The sequence below is a fragment of the Montipora capricornis genome, chromosome 4 (genome assembly GCF_036669925.1).
Source record: "Montipora capricornis isolate CH-2021 chromosome 4, ASM3666992v2, whole genome shotgun sequence".
Classification (NCBI taxonomy): domain Eukaryota; kingdom Metazoa; phylum Cnidaria; class Anthozoa; order Scleractinia; family Acroporidae; genus Montipora; species Montipora capricornis.
The window spans coordinates 4,051,881-4,069,380 of record NC_090886.1 but is presented as its reverse complement, the minus strand read 5'-3'; the positions used below and the strand labels follow the sequence as shown (position 1 = coordinate 4,069,380).

At 38.7% G+C, this 17,500-nt stretch overlaps 2 protein-coding genes across 8 annotated transcripts in view; one reads left to right on the top strand and one right to left on the bottom strand.

Moving 5' to 3' along the window:
- LOC138045263 (uncharacterized) overlaps positions 1-7,486 on the bottom strand; it is a 22,359-nt gene extending 14,873 nt beyond the window's left edge. The window contains exons 1-6 of one of the 2 annotated variants that reach the window (XM_068891691.1): positions 7,276-7,486; positions 4,483-4,521; positions 2,905-2,940; positions 2,082-2,150; positions 1,090-1,167; positions 587-637 (exon numbers count right to left, since the gene is read on the bottom strand). In XM_068891691.1, coding sequence (XP_068747792.1) covers positions 587-637; positions 1,090-1,167; positions 2,082-2,150; positions 2,905-2,940; positions 4,483-4,521; positions 7,276-7,366 — 364 coding nt within the window. In that variant the 5' untranslated portion in view covers positions 7,367-7,486. The remainder of the gene's footprint in view (positions 1-586; positions 638-1,089; positions 1,168-2,081; positions 2,151-2,904; positions 2,941-4,482; positions 4,522-7,275) is intronic. The other variant, XM_068891690.1, reaches the window with a different exon arrangement.
- The window catches only part of LOC138045264 (cysteine and glycine-rich protein 1-like), a 16,295-nt gene continuing 2,294 nt past the window's right edge, over positions 3,500-17,500 (top strand). Inside the window, exons 1-3 of one of the 6 annotated variants that reach the window (XM_068891698.1) lie at positions 3,500-3,598; positions 16,444-16,641; positions 17,120-17,352. In XM_068891698.1, the coding sequence (XP_068747799.1) occupies positions 16,452-16,641; positions 17,120-17,352 (423 nt within the window). In that variant the 5' untranslated portion in view covers positions 3,500-3,598; positions 16,444-16,451. Of the gene's footprint in view, positions 3,625-8,990; positions 9,132-13,318; positions 13,459-16,443; positions 16,642-17,119; positions 17,353-17,500 lie in introns of those variants that run through there. The other 5 variants (XM_068891697.1, XM_068891695.1, XM_068891694.1 and 2 more) reach the window with 5 other exon arrangements.

Genomic DNA, 17,500 nt, shown 5'->3' with positions numbered 1-17,500 from the left:
CCCAGTACAAGGTGACTTCTTTTTATTACTGCCACGGCATTTTTTCATTGATCGGACCTTAGGCTTTGCAGCAGACTGGTGTAACAATTCATATGTCAAGATAAATTTCCAGACGGATGTTCCGTCCTTTTTCTCCCCGTATTTATATACAGATTATTAATCAGACAAACTATTAATTTACCCAAGTTAGTCCCAGACGGACAAATCCGTCTCTAGGATGAATTCGGCCACTGCTAAAAAAAGACTCACTAGCGCCTAATGATAAAAAATAATAAGTAAGAAACTTTGATAGCATTTTTCCTGTCAGCTAGCACACGGCTGTGTTAGGCGGTTTTTTTTTCTAGATTAAGAACCTTATACATCGTTGTGAGCGGATCGTATTTCCCTTTGATAATTTCAAATAAGTTGATTTATCATCGCCGGTAAAGGCGTCGTGGTGGTATGACTAGCGGGGGCATCTAGCCTTTCATCAGGGATGTGAATAATTCTTTTGAAATAGAATCTTCTCGGGTTTTTTCAACAATGCTCCTTTTCTCAATTTCTTTTGTCTATAATTGACAACTGGAGCCCCAAGAATTTGTCTTACCTGGCTTGGTAAGTGACTTCTTTGGGAGAGGATCGCGGGCTACTGGATCAGCTAAAAATAGAAAATTGAAGTTGCATCCAAACTTTCTAGGGTTAAATAAAGTCTCCTTAGGAAGCAAAAGGGCGGAAGGTTACCGAAAGCAACAGACGCGTTTTGTAATTTTTCAATTCAAAAATGTACCGTACTGTTGCTTTTCGTCCCGTTTAATGTAGGAGACAAACTCACGACCGCGCTAAATTTAGTCCTAAACCTCGCGAAGAGAAGGCGTGCCCCACAATTGCCGAAGGTGGGAAGGAAAAATGATGATCACAGCTTGAGTTTCCTACCCATTCGACTATTTGTGAAGAAGAAGAAAAACCTTTCACATTCCAGTCAAGTTCAAAAGTATTACCAGAAGTGCTCCTCGCCAACAATTAAACCATAAAGGTATTCTTAATGCGACAGCAGCAGTTTGGTCGTAAATCGCAATTTCACGGATCTTCAGGGACTTTCATGGTACTTACACGCAGCTGACTTTTTATTCAAGTCTGATTTTGTCTTTTCTGTTGTCTCATCTTTCTTTTGTTCAGTCTTTGCCACAGCTGAAAGAGGACCCATAATTATATGTTATTACTACCATTTTTAAATCTTGTCTTAGCGGTTGGAGAGGGTAGCTGATGAGGAGATTTAACGTCATCGAAAACGTCACTTCAAAATATAAGTTAGCGCTATCGCATGTATTTGGCGATTATTTTGTCTTAACCACTTGTTTTGTGGCAATGTTGTTTTCATTTCCGTCGTCGTTTCTTATAGGGGCTATTCACATGATTCCGGAATGAGTTCCGTTCCAGAATGAAGTTCGTATACTGCATTCACATGACAAAATCGATCGATGAAATTTCATCCCGGAAGGAAATTTTCAGTCGGATTGAAACTCGGAATTAACTCATTCCGAAATGGCTTATACAGGAACGAAATTTCGTCTCGCTATCATGTGAACAAATACAGAGAAATACAGAGTGGTGGAATGAACTCGTTCCAGAATGAAAGTCATTCAGAAATCATGTGAATAGCCCCACTTAGCCCCGCGTCGTAGATCTTGAACTAGGGAGCTTAAAAGCTGGTATAGATTCTTAAAACCTCCCTACTTCAAGATCTACGACGCGGACGTCAAAGAGAACACAAAACAAGAATATAATTGGTTCAAAGAGGAAAAATAATCTTGCTGCACGTGGGGCACGCATTCAAGCTCATACGTTTGCAGTACTCTTCAAAACTAGACGTGAAGTCACCAAATTTGAGGTTTTGACGACAACCCGAGCGTACAAACGTGAATCCTTCATTCTCCATTTTCAGGAACAGCTAGTATCTTCTCATTTTTAGGGCCGATTTACACGATACGATTTTGTCGCATGCGACAAACGGTTTCCGAATGTGGCAGTTCAACAAAATCGAACGGATGTTTTAAGCAAATGTCGAAGCCGTTTCGGTTTGCCCAGGCCTTTTAAACACTCACACTTTTCCGCTGAGTCAAGCTTTACTTTAGGCACTTCTCTGGCTAAATCTGATAGTTCCTTGGAAAGATCTGAAAATACAAAAGGCCACCCTTAAGGTTTTAAGTTCCAAAAGCACGCAAATTGGCGTTCACTATCCGGGGAAGATACAATATTTACAATAATGTTTTGTGAAAGAAGTGTATCTCTGAGTGAAGTGCGGCACTTAACTGGACAATTTAAAAGCAATCATCTCTCATGGACACCAGAGAAATTCACGCGTTCAACGGGATTCGAACCCATGACCTCTAGGATGCTAGGAAAATTCTACACCGACTGAGCTATGAAGCCACTCGCTTGTGAGCAGGTCAATTTGTTTGGCTCATGTATTTTTCTTGAAAGGCGAAATGAATGAAAGTTTCGAATCTCGTGGGAGCCGCTTGAATTTTTCAGGTGTCTATAAAGTGACAATTGCTTAAAAGTGCGCGGATCAGTTCTATCTTGCGTCTACTGTATAACTCGCACTTCACATTTCTTTCACATTCATCAGTCCTTCACATTAACCCTTTCAGCCCCGTGGGGTTCCCCATTGACAAGTAAAATCGTCTGGCGTTAGACAGTAAAATCTATAAGTGGCACTATTGGGGGTGAAAGGGTTAATGGGGACATAGTTTTTGAGTGAATCAAGCTGTTGTTAACCTTTTCAGCCCCGTGGGGTTCCCCATTGACGAGTAAAATCGTCTGGCGTTAGACAGAGTAAAATCTATAAGTGGCACTATTGAGAGTGAAAGGATTAAGTAGTAGTGCGGCCATGTCTAAATAAATTTAAAAGAATCGATATTTTACCAGACTTTTCGGCCGCCTTGTCATCGCTTTTCTTTTCTGAAACGTAAGATAAATGAGCCATGAGGAAGTTGAACTTCTTCAAAGAAATATGGTTTCGCTTTCCTTGCCGTTCTGCGTTGAAAAAAAGGCCGCCCTACGCCATGAACACAAAAAAAGTACTTATGCGCTTGTACAATTATATCGCAATAAATCAAAGTCGTTCGGCATGGAAAGTGTGTATAAAAATTTAATGAACGGTGTGGATATTCGCAAAGAAAATTGTAAATTTATTGTCAGGTGCTCGTGTCTTCCATACAAAATTAAAATGTGGTCATTTTACGCCATTGCTAGGACGCGAAGGGCAGACATGTATCAAAATGTAAACCGCACGCTCGAACTCGTACAGGCACTACCATTGCTTTTGCCCTTTACGCATGTATTTTGTGGCACTAAAAAAACGTAGCGAAACGATCATATTTCCTTTCCGTCGGGCCAGATTTATTCGTAAACGAGTTAACTTATAAATTCATTCTCGCTTTTGTCTTTCGTTTCGCGTTCACATGACAGCAATATGACTCACATTGGGTCCATTGACCGGCTCGTGTTTTTGGACTGTGGGAGTTACAGCGTTTTAAGTCGGATACAACAAATTATCGCATTTGTGCTTTCAAGTCTCCGCTTCAACGAGTTCCACTTCAGGAGATCATGAAATGATGTAAGGCGTCCTTTTCAATGTTAGATGTAAGTTTTCTCGTGGCGCTCGTATTTAAGATTTTTTCGTTTTAGAGTATAAACCAGAAAGTCATGTAAAAATCATCACAACAGCCTCGTGGACAAAAATATCTTTCTCTTGAATCCGCGAAGAGTACGGCTTAGAAAAAGATACTAGTAATTAAAAAGTCTGAAAGTTTTAGAAACTGTCGGTCACTTTCCGACCGTATAAGTTCCGAAAGTAACTGGGCCCTCGTTACTTTCTGATATAGAAGCTTTCCCTATCATCGCTACTTTCGGATAGCTAAAACGTGTACCGAACATGGGCCGTTCGAAATGTGAAAATATGCGCACTTTTTACTTGGAGAAACTTATAACATGTTATTGTTTCGAATAACAATTCGAAAGAATCAGTCTTTGAATAATCTACGTTAGCAGAAGTCAGTTCCCATGGGAGCTGTCGGAGTCATTGGTCGTTACAGGCTTTCCTCATTTTTTGACTTACTTTTGAATTACGTATTTCTGTTATTTTTTGCTGAAAAGGGAAATTACTATTAAGGTCGCTATTTTCGGAGGGTCGTTATTTGGGGATTTGATAACACCTGTAAAATTTTACCGCTACTTTCGGAACGTAGTTTTCCATAAAATACACATGATCCGATAGCTTTTAACGTCGTGTCTCGGCTGGTCGAATATGGAGAGCTTTTTCTACAATGTTATTTAAGCGGTCTTTATGAAAAGCACACCGGGAGATAGATAGTTCTGTTGCACGATCGACTGGTGTAATATTTTGTTGGATGTATCCCGTGCGAACATTCAACGCTCGCTAGGAAAAAACATAACCTAAGATATTGAAAACGTATCGAAGTTCTGACTAAGTCTTCTTACCTGAGGCGTCGCTCTTCATTCCGCCCAACTCTTTTAGTTCTGAAAAACAAAATGGGCGTCGTTAGTGATACCGGCATTCCGGAGAGTTCTATTTTGTCACAAAATCAAGTTCCTTTGGTTAATAGCGAGGGGGAGAGCGACTCGAATAGAAAAAATGATTGGACCAATCAAAGCTTGCACAAACCGGCAATCGAAGCGCGGGAAAACGACGGCCAGCAGGTTTCTTTGTGATTGGTTAAAATTTCACTTTGTTGGCCAATTGTCTTTTATTTAAGTAATAGAAGACTTTTTCCGTGTTTACGTAGCCTCATCTAAACACGAGGGGGAGTTGGGAGAATTCGGGACAGTTGTGCAAACCCGAGAGGCAGTCGAGGGTTAGGATAACTGTCGAGAATTCTCCCAACTCCCCAAGTGTTTAGATGAAACTATGTAAACACAGAAAAAAATCCTCTGTTGCTTTTATGAAATATTTCTCAAAAATAATTCAACAAATGAAGTAAGATGCTGTTTTTTTACTTCTTTAATGAAACAGATTTTCTTGATACACGCTCATATTTCCTACAAGCCAATCAAAACTCGCGTCTGATAGCACCAAGCTAAACACAGCTATTGACCAATGAGACCGCGCTTACTATTTTAATTATTTTTTATAAAGTTGACTGCAAAACAGTCGTATTTTTTGCGAACGCAAGCGACGCGGTAAATATTCAAACGAAAGGTCTGGAGCGAGTGTAGAAACGGCGAAAGAGAGTGTGAGGCTCGCGCGTTTCACACGCGAGGATCACGCTTACGGCGCTTCGCGCCTTCCGAAAATGGGAGAAAACGACTGTTTTGCAGTCTATTATAAAGCAATATAAAGCATTTTTAATTAAACAATGGCCAATATTGTTTTCCACAATCTAAACTATTGCTCTGACAAGTATGATTGTGATAAAAATATCTAAATTTGGAAGAGAACAATATTTGTTGAGGCCGAGGATAAAAAGTACAAAGTGAACAAAATTTGGGAAACTCGCTATTTCATGAATCTTTGCTACTAAAACTATTTCAAGTTTTCCCATGTCGACATTTTCAGCTGGCTGGCAAAGGTCGCCTGAAGCAACTTGAGCTTTTGATACTACTTAACCAAGCTTCGAGAAGGTGAGCACTGGTCAATTGCCGGAAAAGGAAAGGCCTAGGTATTCCGTTACGAGATGTTGTAATTTTGCGTAGCTCAGGATATAAACTTGTGAATTTTATTCAGTGGAGCTCTGAGAAAGCTGGCCAGGAGTTATCTGTTACAATGGCATTAAATAAAAAAGTTGGTTTATCTCAGAAAACCTTTCTCGCGACACCGAGGGACACAGGAAAAACACTCAGCTTCATGAAAAACCTTCGAAGCAAAACATAGGAAATTTCACAAATATTTTCCTGAAAAATTACATGAATCCATGCATTTTCGAAAGTGGGTGGAGAAAACTCTAAGAGGTTTATCGCCAGCTTTGGATACTGAAGACATAAAACGGATTAGGTGGTGAACTTGGCAATGGAAACAACTCTTACTCTGTCATGCATTTTCGTAAGTGTCATCTCGACCAACTTGGTAGAAAATTCTTCAAACAAAGTATTTTTTCTCTTCATATCAAGGCGAATCACACATCGCTTTTTCTATAGCCGAGAAATTTCCAATATAAACAGTTCAAGCCAATTAGTGTAGACCAAACAAAACATTTAGCGTAGACAAGATAATCCTCTTTTACGCAGTTAAAAAAATTGCCAGTTGCACTCTCACATCAGTGTTTATTTTTCGACATCTGCGGTTAACGAAGGACGACAAGTAATGCTGCCTTAGCCGAGCGCAAAAAATCTCCTCGAATTAACGAATGCTGGAGAACATTTTCGAACTATTTCGAATGCGTGATCACCGACACTCGGCAAGTTTGGCTTGCCAACGACCCGCGCGTGGTAATCGAATCCTTCTCGCGTCCCTCGCTAAGTAAAGGTGTCAAAGGTGATATTTCTGCATTTTCTTTTCCCTTCTCTTCTGGTAAAGGTAAAGTAAAGCGAGTAAAAATGTGTATGGACTCGACTAACAGCCTATCCAAATTCGTTTGTCCCCAAGGATTTAATCCAATCTGTAACGAATGGGTGTAACGATTTCAGTCAACACAACGTCTCCACCTAGTGCCTTACATTTATGGAATTCGCGCGCGAGTTATAATTTCATAACGATTCTCTCGAGGACCCTCGAGTGAAGCTTTCTTTCTTGTCAAAGGCGTTCTGGCCTGAGAAAGTTTGATGCTGCACCCCTGCATGCTTTAAATCAACAAAATTTGCGACAAAACAAGTACGTCTAGCCACAAGGGTATTTCGCAACGTAAGTTAGGTGGGACTCTGTAGACATGATCGGTATGATCAAAATCATTCGCAGATTTGTTCTCAGGGCACGCACTAAAGAAACCTCCTTTTAATAAATTTCGCACGAAAGAGCATCTTCAAAACAATCTATACAAACAACCTGAGAACTTATTTTCTATACCTAGAATAAACTTTAGATTTGACACAAAAAGATCTGCCGATTTGTTTCCAATTATTTATGAGTGAACAGTTGTTTCACATTCTAAAATCGTGGTACAACAAACCAGCAGATAACAAACCAGATAGAATTCAATAGAGGAAAATGATCTATAACAACACCAAAGGTTTCTCATCAGTATTCTCTCAAGCCACTCGTTTTGGGTTTTCCTCTACTTAACTGTCGGTTCACGACGCGCAGCCAGCGTTTCTAATAATAAATACACTTTACTGACTCACCTTTCTCAATGTCTTCGAGGCTTAGATCTGGAGAAGGTCTTGCAGACACAAGCGCTAGCATAAGAATAAATATCAATAGACTGGAAAACATCTTAGAGAGACAAAAGCTACCAACAACTAAGACGATGTACGGCAGTGTTTCTCTGAGTTTCGTTTCAATAAACAAGAGGGACAATCACTCTATTAGGAGATTTGAAACCGAACTAAATTTGGAATAGCCAATCACCGAATTGAGATTTGATATCACGGTTTATCTATCACAACGGTGTCCTGTAATTTATCAACGTAAGACCACCGCTACATTTCCGGTTGACGGCCGGAAATAAACCTCCTTCACAATGGCGGCCAAATAAAATAATCTTTTGTTTTAATGCTAATAAGCCTTTCTAGACTCGCTACGACAAGCAAATTTTAAAAGAATATTAGTTTCAAAATGAGGGCAGTAGGTCTAATTAACATAAATTCAAAAGAATGTAAAAGTGGTCGCCATCAGTGTGAAAGTGGTCTATACGTCACTCCCGACGATAGCAGCCTGGAAGCTTGGATACGAGGTTGAGGGGATTTTAAATTTGTCACTCAAATCCCACTTTCTCTCAGGCTAACAAATGATTTCGAGTGCAACTTGGAATAAATAAGCGTGACTACAAAAGTGCCCTAGGGGTTCGAGCAATTTTGATGGTCTTTGAAAAAAATTATTAGTGCTTCAGTTTATTCCAAATCGGGCTCAAAACCATATGATTACTTACACCCTATGTTCGTTTACAACGTTACGTCATATCGCCACCATCTGTCATTAGCCATCTCTCATTATCCGTGCGCTGCATTTGATTGGCTATTTGTGACTCTCTTTCATCATTGACCATTCAGAATGCTTGGTTTAAATTTGCTACCTCGTCTCTGTACAGCGTTACCTGAAAAGTGCATTCAGAATGGCGAAATTTTAATGCAGCTATACGTTATTTATCCAAGAAGGCCCTGTAGGCGAAGAGGGAGAATTCTATTCGTAAACCATTGAAACGTGTGGTCTATTGCTTAAATAAACGATGAAATGATATATGAAATGGACCATATATGAACTGTGGCTTCATAGCTCAGTTGGTTAGAGCGTCCGGTATCAGGCTTCTTTACGCAATTGCTAAAATTGCGTTCATAACTGCGAGAATCATAGCTTCACTTGATTATTTGAATATAGCGCGATACACGAAATGTGAGAAGTAAGGAACTACACAATTAGAAATATGTCGCGAAAGCTGCACATTATCGGCCCTACGCATGCGTTAAGCCATGCAACCATTGGCATTCTCGTTCCCAGAGTCCTCGTTTCTTTTGGTCACGTGGTAGTGGCTTCGAGGACGAGAAACTGGACGAGAATAGATGATTGGCAACTGTCTAGGGCTCAAAATAAACACACGATGGAAATATGCATATGTGTTTACACGATCTGTATCATTAGGGGAAAGATAAGACTTATATAGGCTATCGGGTATCGGTAGTGTTGTCTACAATATTTTGAAAATAAAAAAACAAATAACAAATAGATTGCCAAAAACAAACAAACAAACAGATGTCCTCACACTTCCGATGGTTTCCGTTAGGAAATGTTTTTGTAATGGATAGAAGTTCGACTTAGGCTTGGCAAACAATAACCATGCAAGGCATTTGCTTTAATTAACACCAACTATCGGAATCAATAGAGTTCAGGTCATGAACAAGTTCAACGGTTAGAGCTTTTACTTTGTCTCGGAGTTAAGCGGCTTTTTTGGTCCGCACAGTGCAGCAACTATTTCTCGAAGACTTCGCGTTTCTGTGTACATCTATTTAGACGCTAGAAGTTGAAGACTTTTAAGCGAGACAAGGTAAGTTAAACTCTCGTAGTTAACAATTTCCAAATAATGTACTTGTCATGGACAATGTCAGCTATGCAGATAAACAAATGCCTGGGAACGGTAGTGCCGTAAAGAAAGTCATGGCGCGCGTGACTTGAAACAAATGAACAGACTATTTCATCGTCAGCGCGAAACTTTCCTTCTTCTTCATCAATAGCGCGACATACAATCTCCTGGGCAAAAAAATGAACTTTCATGAAGTTTTTGAAGAAGCAAGCCGAATGGATTTCTGTCGATTCATGTTGTCTAACAGTGCATAAACCTAGTTTTGGAACTTCATAATGCTATGAAAATGGACTCCAATGTTTAATTACAAGCAAAGAGGAATATATATATTCTAGATCCTTTAGGCGGAAGTTGTTGAAGTTGCATGATCATGACGGACTTTGCGTTTCAACTCCGGGCGGAAGTTCAAAAACCGAGGCAACGTGAAGTTTTTCCCACTGGGAAGTGCTGTATTTCTCAACACGATGTCGTTAACCCCATAGAACTAAAAAAATGTTCATTGAACGTTGTCGTCTATTGAAGGGTCAAACAGTTATGTCGATTTGAGATTGAAGTGGGAGATCTGACTGATCTGAGATCCATCCTAACCCATTGTGACTTCAAGAAGAATCTCGACGATGAACTTCATGAGTATCATCGGAAACCAAAGTTAAGCTTTTTGTCTTCCTTCTATTGCGTCCTCGAGGTTTTTTTCTAAAGTGCATTCATTCTTGAAATGTTTTGGAATTAGGAAAATTGAGGATAAAACTTAGGTTTCACTTTGAGGATTAAGCGCTCAGTCATTGACCAGTTTTCATTCGGTTAACTCACAAATGTGGGGTTCATCCAGTCGTGGAATAAAAACAACGAAAATGACAGAAAAGCAAACGGGAACGGGTCTTTTTTTTTTTTTTTAACAACTCGGATGTCTAGACTGCCAAAAGGGCGAGGCGACAGAAAAAAAAAATGGAAATCAAGTTTCTCACAGCGTGTCATTATCTCGCTTGAGGCATGGAACGGTACGTTATCTGTTCACTAGAAAAGTTTTTTCAAGGCTATCTAGTTCGAAAGCTTAATTAAAAGCCTCAGGAAAAATAGCACAGAAGTCAATAAAGTTCGGACTGATGATAACATTTTCTGTCGAAGATTATGACTATGACGCAGGGTAAATACTGATTAGGGGAAGGAATTCGATATTCAATGGAACGTTTTGCGGTTCTTGTACCACTCGTCTGACTTGAATCTCTTACATTGAGAGATGATAATGTATCGAGTGATGGGGTCGTCACTCCAAAAATAAAACCCCTACGACCAACGAGACATCATCAAAACAAGGATGAAAATCTGTTGAAAACCAAATAGAAAAAGGAGCTTAGCTATGATGTAATCTTTCAAACCCTGCTGTCTAATACCCTTTTCATGCTGAGACGATTCTGGGTTCAAAAATTCAAACAAAACGACGAACTATTCCGTGGGTAAGGAAAGCACTGGAAAGTCATTTCTTGAAACATCAGTCAACAAGTATTCTTTATCACCAAGACCTACAACCAACTTCTATTGACTGATAACCCTGATAAACCTATTTAAATGTAATTATTTGAGAACAAATGCTCTTTTTATGTGTGTCAAGTTATAAAGATTTCTTTCAAATCGCTGGCCAATCACACCATATCATTTCCGGTGTCTTCTCAAGGACGGACAGGGGGGCATGTAAACGAGTTCTCCTGCACGTGACCAACAGACTTGCGTTACACTGATCCACCAATCAAAAAAGAGACAACAAAACTTAGCGGAATTTTTTTTGCCATAAAGTTGCGCATAAGCTATAATTGCAAGATTTTTCACTGACTGTAACCTCAATAAAATAATCATCATTCACCAAACAGACGGCTTGTCTTATCGTCGTAATTATTATTCTCCCAGGCTTCCTTTTTGCGCCTGGCAGCTTTAACAGAAAAAGGCTGTAGGAAACACTAGTAAACAGTCTGGACGGTCATTCGAACCCATCAGCCCTGTCGCACTTTAGACTTTTAACGGGCTCCGTACATTGTCGACGTTTATCTTTAACAAATCTTAAATTAATCAGCAATTATGAGCAATGCATTTGGGATCCTCAGCGCAAAACCTTTTTTAAATTGGAGTTGCAATCATTCAAAGAGTATAAAAGGATACTTTTATCATGCCAACAGAAAAAAGAACATCCACTCAGTAAATTCCTACTTGAAGTCGAAGAAGGCTGGTTATGCCAACCAAAGCATGGTACAATAATTTTAAAACAACGCTGCGTTGTGGGACGGTTTCGTTTTATATTAGTTCTATGTTTTCTAAATTACGCAACGACCATTTCACCAGATTGACCCGACAAATACCAGCAGTATTTTTGTCAACAGTTTATTTTGTAAATCGTTGCAATAATTTGCAAGTAACTAACGAATAAACTTTAGTTGGAGGAGTTCGGGGACCATTTTTTGTTTGCCATTTCGATTGTAACGCCATATATAGGAAACAATTATGTCAGCTACTATTTATAACGAATAACTTAAAAGAAACAAAAACCACATGATTTAGGAAGAATGCAGGACGCATTTGCCTTTCCAGTGCTTCCGGAAATATTGGATAAAGACATTGCTAGCCGGATTTTGGAAAGAACGTTGGGAGACCATTATAACGTCATGAACTTTTATTTCCTCATTACTGGTTTCAGTCACAGGTCATCACATTTTTAATTGAAAGATCGATCGTTGTTTTTGTCTTTTAGAGACTTACAATATTGACAAAGTTCTGCAAAAAAGCGTAAACAGGAGCAACGTAATCAAACATATCTCTCCAGATAAAATTCTTAGCCAAGGTAACCTAGTGATGGAGTATTTTCCCTTGGAAACAAACCCTTGGCGGGGAACGCTGTCTATGCTTCATAAACAGAGTACACACAATCTAGTAATTTTCGTCGGAGACTTTAATTTTCAACGCAGTAAATAAATTGTTTGTTTGTTGTAAAGAACTAATTGCACCATATATGAGCATGATATATGTGAAAGATGTGTAATAAACAACTTTGGAAAGCTATTTAAAGTCGGAATATTAGCCACGATCATTGTTAGGAGATTAAGGAAGACTAGAACTACGAACGCAAAGACGGCAGTGCACTTGATATTGACGATATCGCTATGCTTTTTCTTCTGCGCCATAAATCGACATTCGAACTCACTTACGAATTCTTTGGCTTCTCCTAAGCTTAGTTGATATCAGATTTAGAGCTAAAAAGCAGGGGTTGGCGTGAGAACGCTCACGGAACTATTCTCATCTTTAACAGAGTTAACTGAATGGAGTGTAATGTGAAGTGCTAGATTTCAGTCCCATATGAACCATGTGAGCGTTAGCCCTACAGATGGAAATGGGCCCACACAAGGACAGAGAAAAACTCTGACCAGGGTCTCTGTCCTTGTGTGGGCCCATTTCCAACTGTAGGGCTAACGCTCACATGGTTCATATGGGATTGAAATCTAGTACTTCACATTACACTCTATTCAGTTAACTCTGTTTAAAATATAAGTGCTACACGGCCAACGTTTGTATAAACGGAACCTTTCCTTATTCTCATCTTTGCCGCATATTGAAGCGCAATTTTAAGAATTTAAACACAAAATTACGTAGACTTTCTGGCCAGCTCATGACGTTATTCGTTAAAGGCTATAGATAGATAGCCGAAAGCTTATAATTTTAACCAATTTTTAACCAGAGAACGTCTTTCAGATTCACATCATGACGTTATGCCCAAATATTTTTACAATCTGCGTCAACATCCTGTTCTTCGGATTATTTTGCAAACGACGGCTATCAAACCGGATATTACAAAAGCTCCGTAATTGTTCCTTGGCCGAAATAACGTCAACGTTGTTTTTATGTGCACGCTCTAGGTGCCTATTTTCACTGTACCCAAGCCTTCGTACCGCTTGATCTGGCGATAAAATGTTCTTTTTTTTCCTCTGTTAGATGGGTTTAAGTATTTTATTTCAGAATTGCATGGAGTCCCTTAAATGCTGCTTCGAATTCAATATTGGCCATTGTTTGAGAATTTTTCAAACAATGGAATCTAAGCGAATGAGCTGTTGAACTAATTGGAATGTAATGAGTTTGGTTTTTAACAGGCGGCCAATTACGTGCATTTTGCGTAAGAGTCGTATTGCTTCAGTGATTAATTTGTTTAGAATATGCTAAAACGGCTGCAAGTTTTACAGTCAGTTGGTCTAAGGTGTTTTGTTCAGCTGAGGGGAAGAGTTTTCTTCAGGAGAAAAAGAATTAAGTTTGAAAGGTAAGTTTGCACAGGTATCAACAAGTTGCTCTTATAAAATTCTGCTGAAGTTTGTGACCTTCCAGAGCTCAATGATGTATTTTGACCGCATTCGTGACTGAAAAGCGCCCAGAAACTATGTATCCCAGAGTTGAGCCACTATTAAGGTAGAGAGCTTAATCTTTTTTAAAACGTTCTTTCAGTAGAATAGAACTAAAGTACCTTTAATCCTTCGCCGTAGACAATTAGGGCGCCTTAACTTCGTTCGTGGGTAAACGCTTCAGAAAACGAAAAAATTCAATTTAGCTTACTAAGGCATAGAATTTTTTTAAAGCTCTTGAATTGCTAAAACAATAATCGTTCCAAAAGTACTCTTCATTTCCTCCCGTGTTATAAAGTTTATATACTGTCTGCGAATGCCGATTGTGTGCAAAAGACAGAGTTTTTAAGTTTAAAGGTCGAGAATTTTATCGCTTCACTGACGCGATGAAGATCTGTTTAAATCGAATATTCAATGTTTCAATTAAAGGGAAAACAAATATCGTTACAACCTGCCCTTCCATTTCAATAATCTGATTAAGTTGTTATCTGTGAGTGGTTTTCGATTAAAGTTGAAATATAATGCGTCCGAAACTTTATCCCCAACCCACCCCACTGGGTATTCTAGACTCTATTTGAAAGCCCAACGTCAATATTTAGAGTAATATGCAAAAATCCTTCCAAGGTATCTTACCAACACTTCTCAAAGCTATGTAGCATGACTAATTCAGTGTTTGTTCATCTGAAGGAAAAAAAACGAACTTGAACTGCTTTGCCCTCCCCACATGTCAAATTTGCCTTTTTTTTTACCTAAAAGATTTTAAAATGGCTTGGAGGATGTGAAAGATCATTCAAAACGTAACATCCATGTAAGAAAGCTTTTTTTATAAAGAAAGAGTTAAAGCTGGAATGAAGAAGTGTGAAGCTCTTGGAAACCTTAAAATATGACGGTAGTTGTTCATCATTTTTTTTGTTCATGTCAGCAACGTGCCGAGACATGCTGTGAGAATCTGTTTGGGAATTTTAATGCTTGTTGTACCGCAAAAACAATTATTATTGAAATTAATAAGCTTTTTTGTTACAAATAACTCTTGTTCCACTTTACTTATTTGAATTTCTCAATGTATTATTGGCAAATCCTACAAGTTTTTTTGTTTCATACCTTTCTCTTATTTTCTTAAGTTTGGAGGCATTGATCTGTGAAATTGCTGAATTTGACAAAACAATAATAACAGTCAGATCTCGGAATAAAACCTCCCAGCTGAAAAAAAAGTCATGAGCTAATTTGCAAACATTCTAAAACTTTGGAGTACATTTGAATCTGGGAACTGGCAATAAATATTACTAGCTACAGATTTGCATTTGAGAACCAGGCAGCAAAAAAAAGATAAGCACTCATGCAGAGTTAACGACCTGATTTAATGGAAAGTGTAAACTGCAGGTTGCAGGTTGCAAGTTAGGGTTAGGGCCGGGCTCCCATATAAAAAGGACGGCTGCTCATCGGAAAATTTGAAAAGAACCCCTAAAAGGTACCAAGCTCCTATTTTATGCACGTGGCATGAAATTTTTTCACCCCTAAGTGGTACCAGATTATGGGTTTTAATTAGACAAAATTAAAACTTAGTTAATTGTCATATCTCTCCTGTCATACTTTTTCGGCTCAATATCCTAAAAGGTACTGCTAAAGTTCCCGCTGTGGACCTTTTGAGGCTGAATACCCTTAGAGGTACCAAAACTGCTTTTTTAAATCCCTAAAAGGTATGACAAGTACCCCCGTCATTTTTATATGGGACTTCCCCCCCCCCCCTCCCTTTCCAGGGACTGTTTCACCATAGCCGAAACAACCCAAAAAATTACTAATGCTAACGTTAGGCCTAAAAAATAATGTTTAAGCCGAAGGTTAGCATCTTTGTAAAGGTTTGGGTTGTTTCAGTTATATTAGAACACTGACCTGCGACCCTAATCTGAAACCTGAACTTTAAACCCCCCCCCCCCCCCCCGCTGATTCAAAGCAATTCCACCTCTGCCAAGAGTCAAGTCATACATAAAACAGTCAAACCTGTCTTAAATTGTCGGATACTGTATGCTTACATATTGCTTGCCATGCACTGTATAAAGATGTATAACTTTTGTTTTTTCTACATGTTGCGTTGATATCTTGCTAGAGATGGCTACTTTTTTTTTTTTGGTTTTCTTTTGTTTTAATCTTATTCAAATTTGACAAGCTGCAATAGGCCTTTTTCGATATATTAAAATTCAACTTGAAAGAGAAGTTTAGAGGACAAAGACAAAGGAGATTGGACGATATGTAAATATTTTTCACATTCATTCCAACGTGTTTCTATTGTTTTTGTCCTCAATGCCTACCCATTAGTATAAAACGGTTAGGGTTGTTTTGGTATTGGTAAAACAATGACCTGTGACTTGTGTGACCTGTGGCCTGTTTTTTGTACCTGCTACCAATAGACTCTCCTGGAAAGAAGGCTTTAATGGTCTTGTCAACCTTTTTTCCTCATTTTGTGCTTAAACCTTGCATCGGCTCATTATAGAACTTTATATTACATTACAAAACTTTATAAAGTGTACTGATGGGTGTAATGATTATTCCGTCTTGTCAGTAGTCATGGAAAACATTAATCGATTTAGGGTGTACAAGTACAACAACTGCAGACAGTTGCGTATAAATAGCGCTGAAAAACAGTTTTTAACTCTAAGCACCCATCTCAAATAGCACAGAAAAACAGTATCTAAATCTAAGCACCCATTTTAAAACGGTTAGCTTTCAATAACTGTGGTTTGAGGTAAGTCTGCAGTCTGTGGTGGTTCAGGAGTCATTGGGTTAATCATGTGAGTAATCATAGCAAACAAAAAAAAGCAGAAAAATATTAACTATAGAGAGGCTACTTTGAAATTTGGGACAGACAACAACAAAGTGTAGTGATGGATATGGTGATTTTTTTTTCCTAGCAGTAATCATGGCAAATGTAAAGAACAGAGAGGCTGCTTTAAAACTGGGGCAAACAACAACCAAGTGTGCGAGATGTGGCAAGACTGTTTACTTTGCTGAGCAAGTTTTTATGGCTGGCAAGAGATGGCACAAGCAGTGCTTGAAGTGTGTTGCCTGCAACAAGAGTATTAGCAGTGGAAATTTGCGAGAAAAAGATGGTAAGAGGAGAAATAAAATCATTTGCAAATGTTGGATTTGGAATTTTGGCGACAAGGAGTATCTGAATGATATTAAACCATTTTGCTTTACAGTAAAAAATGGTAAAGCATTTTGGGAATTTGAATTAACAAATATCATGCTCAAACAGTGTTAATTGAAATAAATGGGCATTGGAAAAAATATTGATGAAATCAAATCAATAAATTGATTATTGATTATTGTATGGACAAATTTACAGTTTCATTTTCCACTGCTGTCAATCATTACTGTTGCTGAACGAGTTGATCCACATTTAGCTTTGTGACTGGATGATGTTTACCCACTTCCTTTATGTCTGTGTCAATTGGTCTCTTAACTGTTGCAGCTACCATGATTGGCAGCAGTAAAGAGCGAAGCTGTTAATAATTGAATGTTGAATGCTAGAGTCTTGCGTGTCTAATGATTAAGCCACAGTTAACCCATGCCTGTTCTTTTTAGGTGAGATCTATTGTGCCAGTTGCCACACCAGATCTTTTGGAACAAAGGGTTATGGATATGGTCTCGGCAGTGGCATACTTAGCACTGACACTGGAAAAGCAGGAGAAGTGGTTTCTACGGCACCCAAAACTGCTCCAGCGAACTCAGGCAAATCAGTAAAAATTAATGGGAATGGCTGTCCAAGGTGTAACCTGGTAGTCTATGACGCTGAAAAAGTGCGAGCTGTTGGAAAAGTAAGTCTTATGCCTAACTGTAACTCTGGTTCTACATTCTCATAAAAATTTCACACAAGAAAGCCTGGTGTTTGATTAGGTACTTTTAAGAAAAGTCTAAAGAATTACCTTTTTTGAAAAGCTTTTTTGTAATAATTATTGTTTCCTA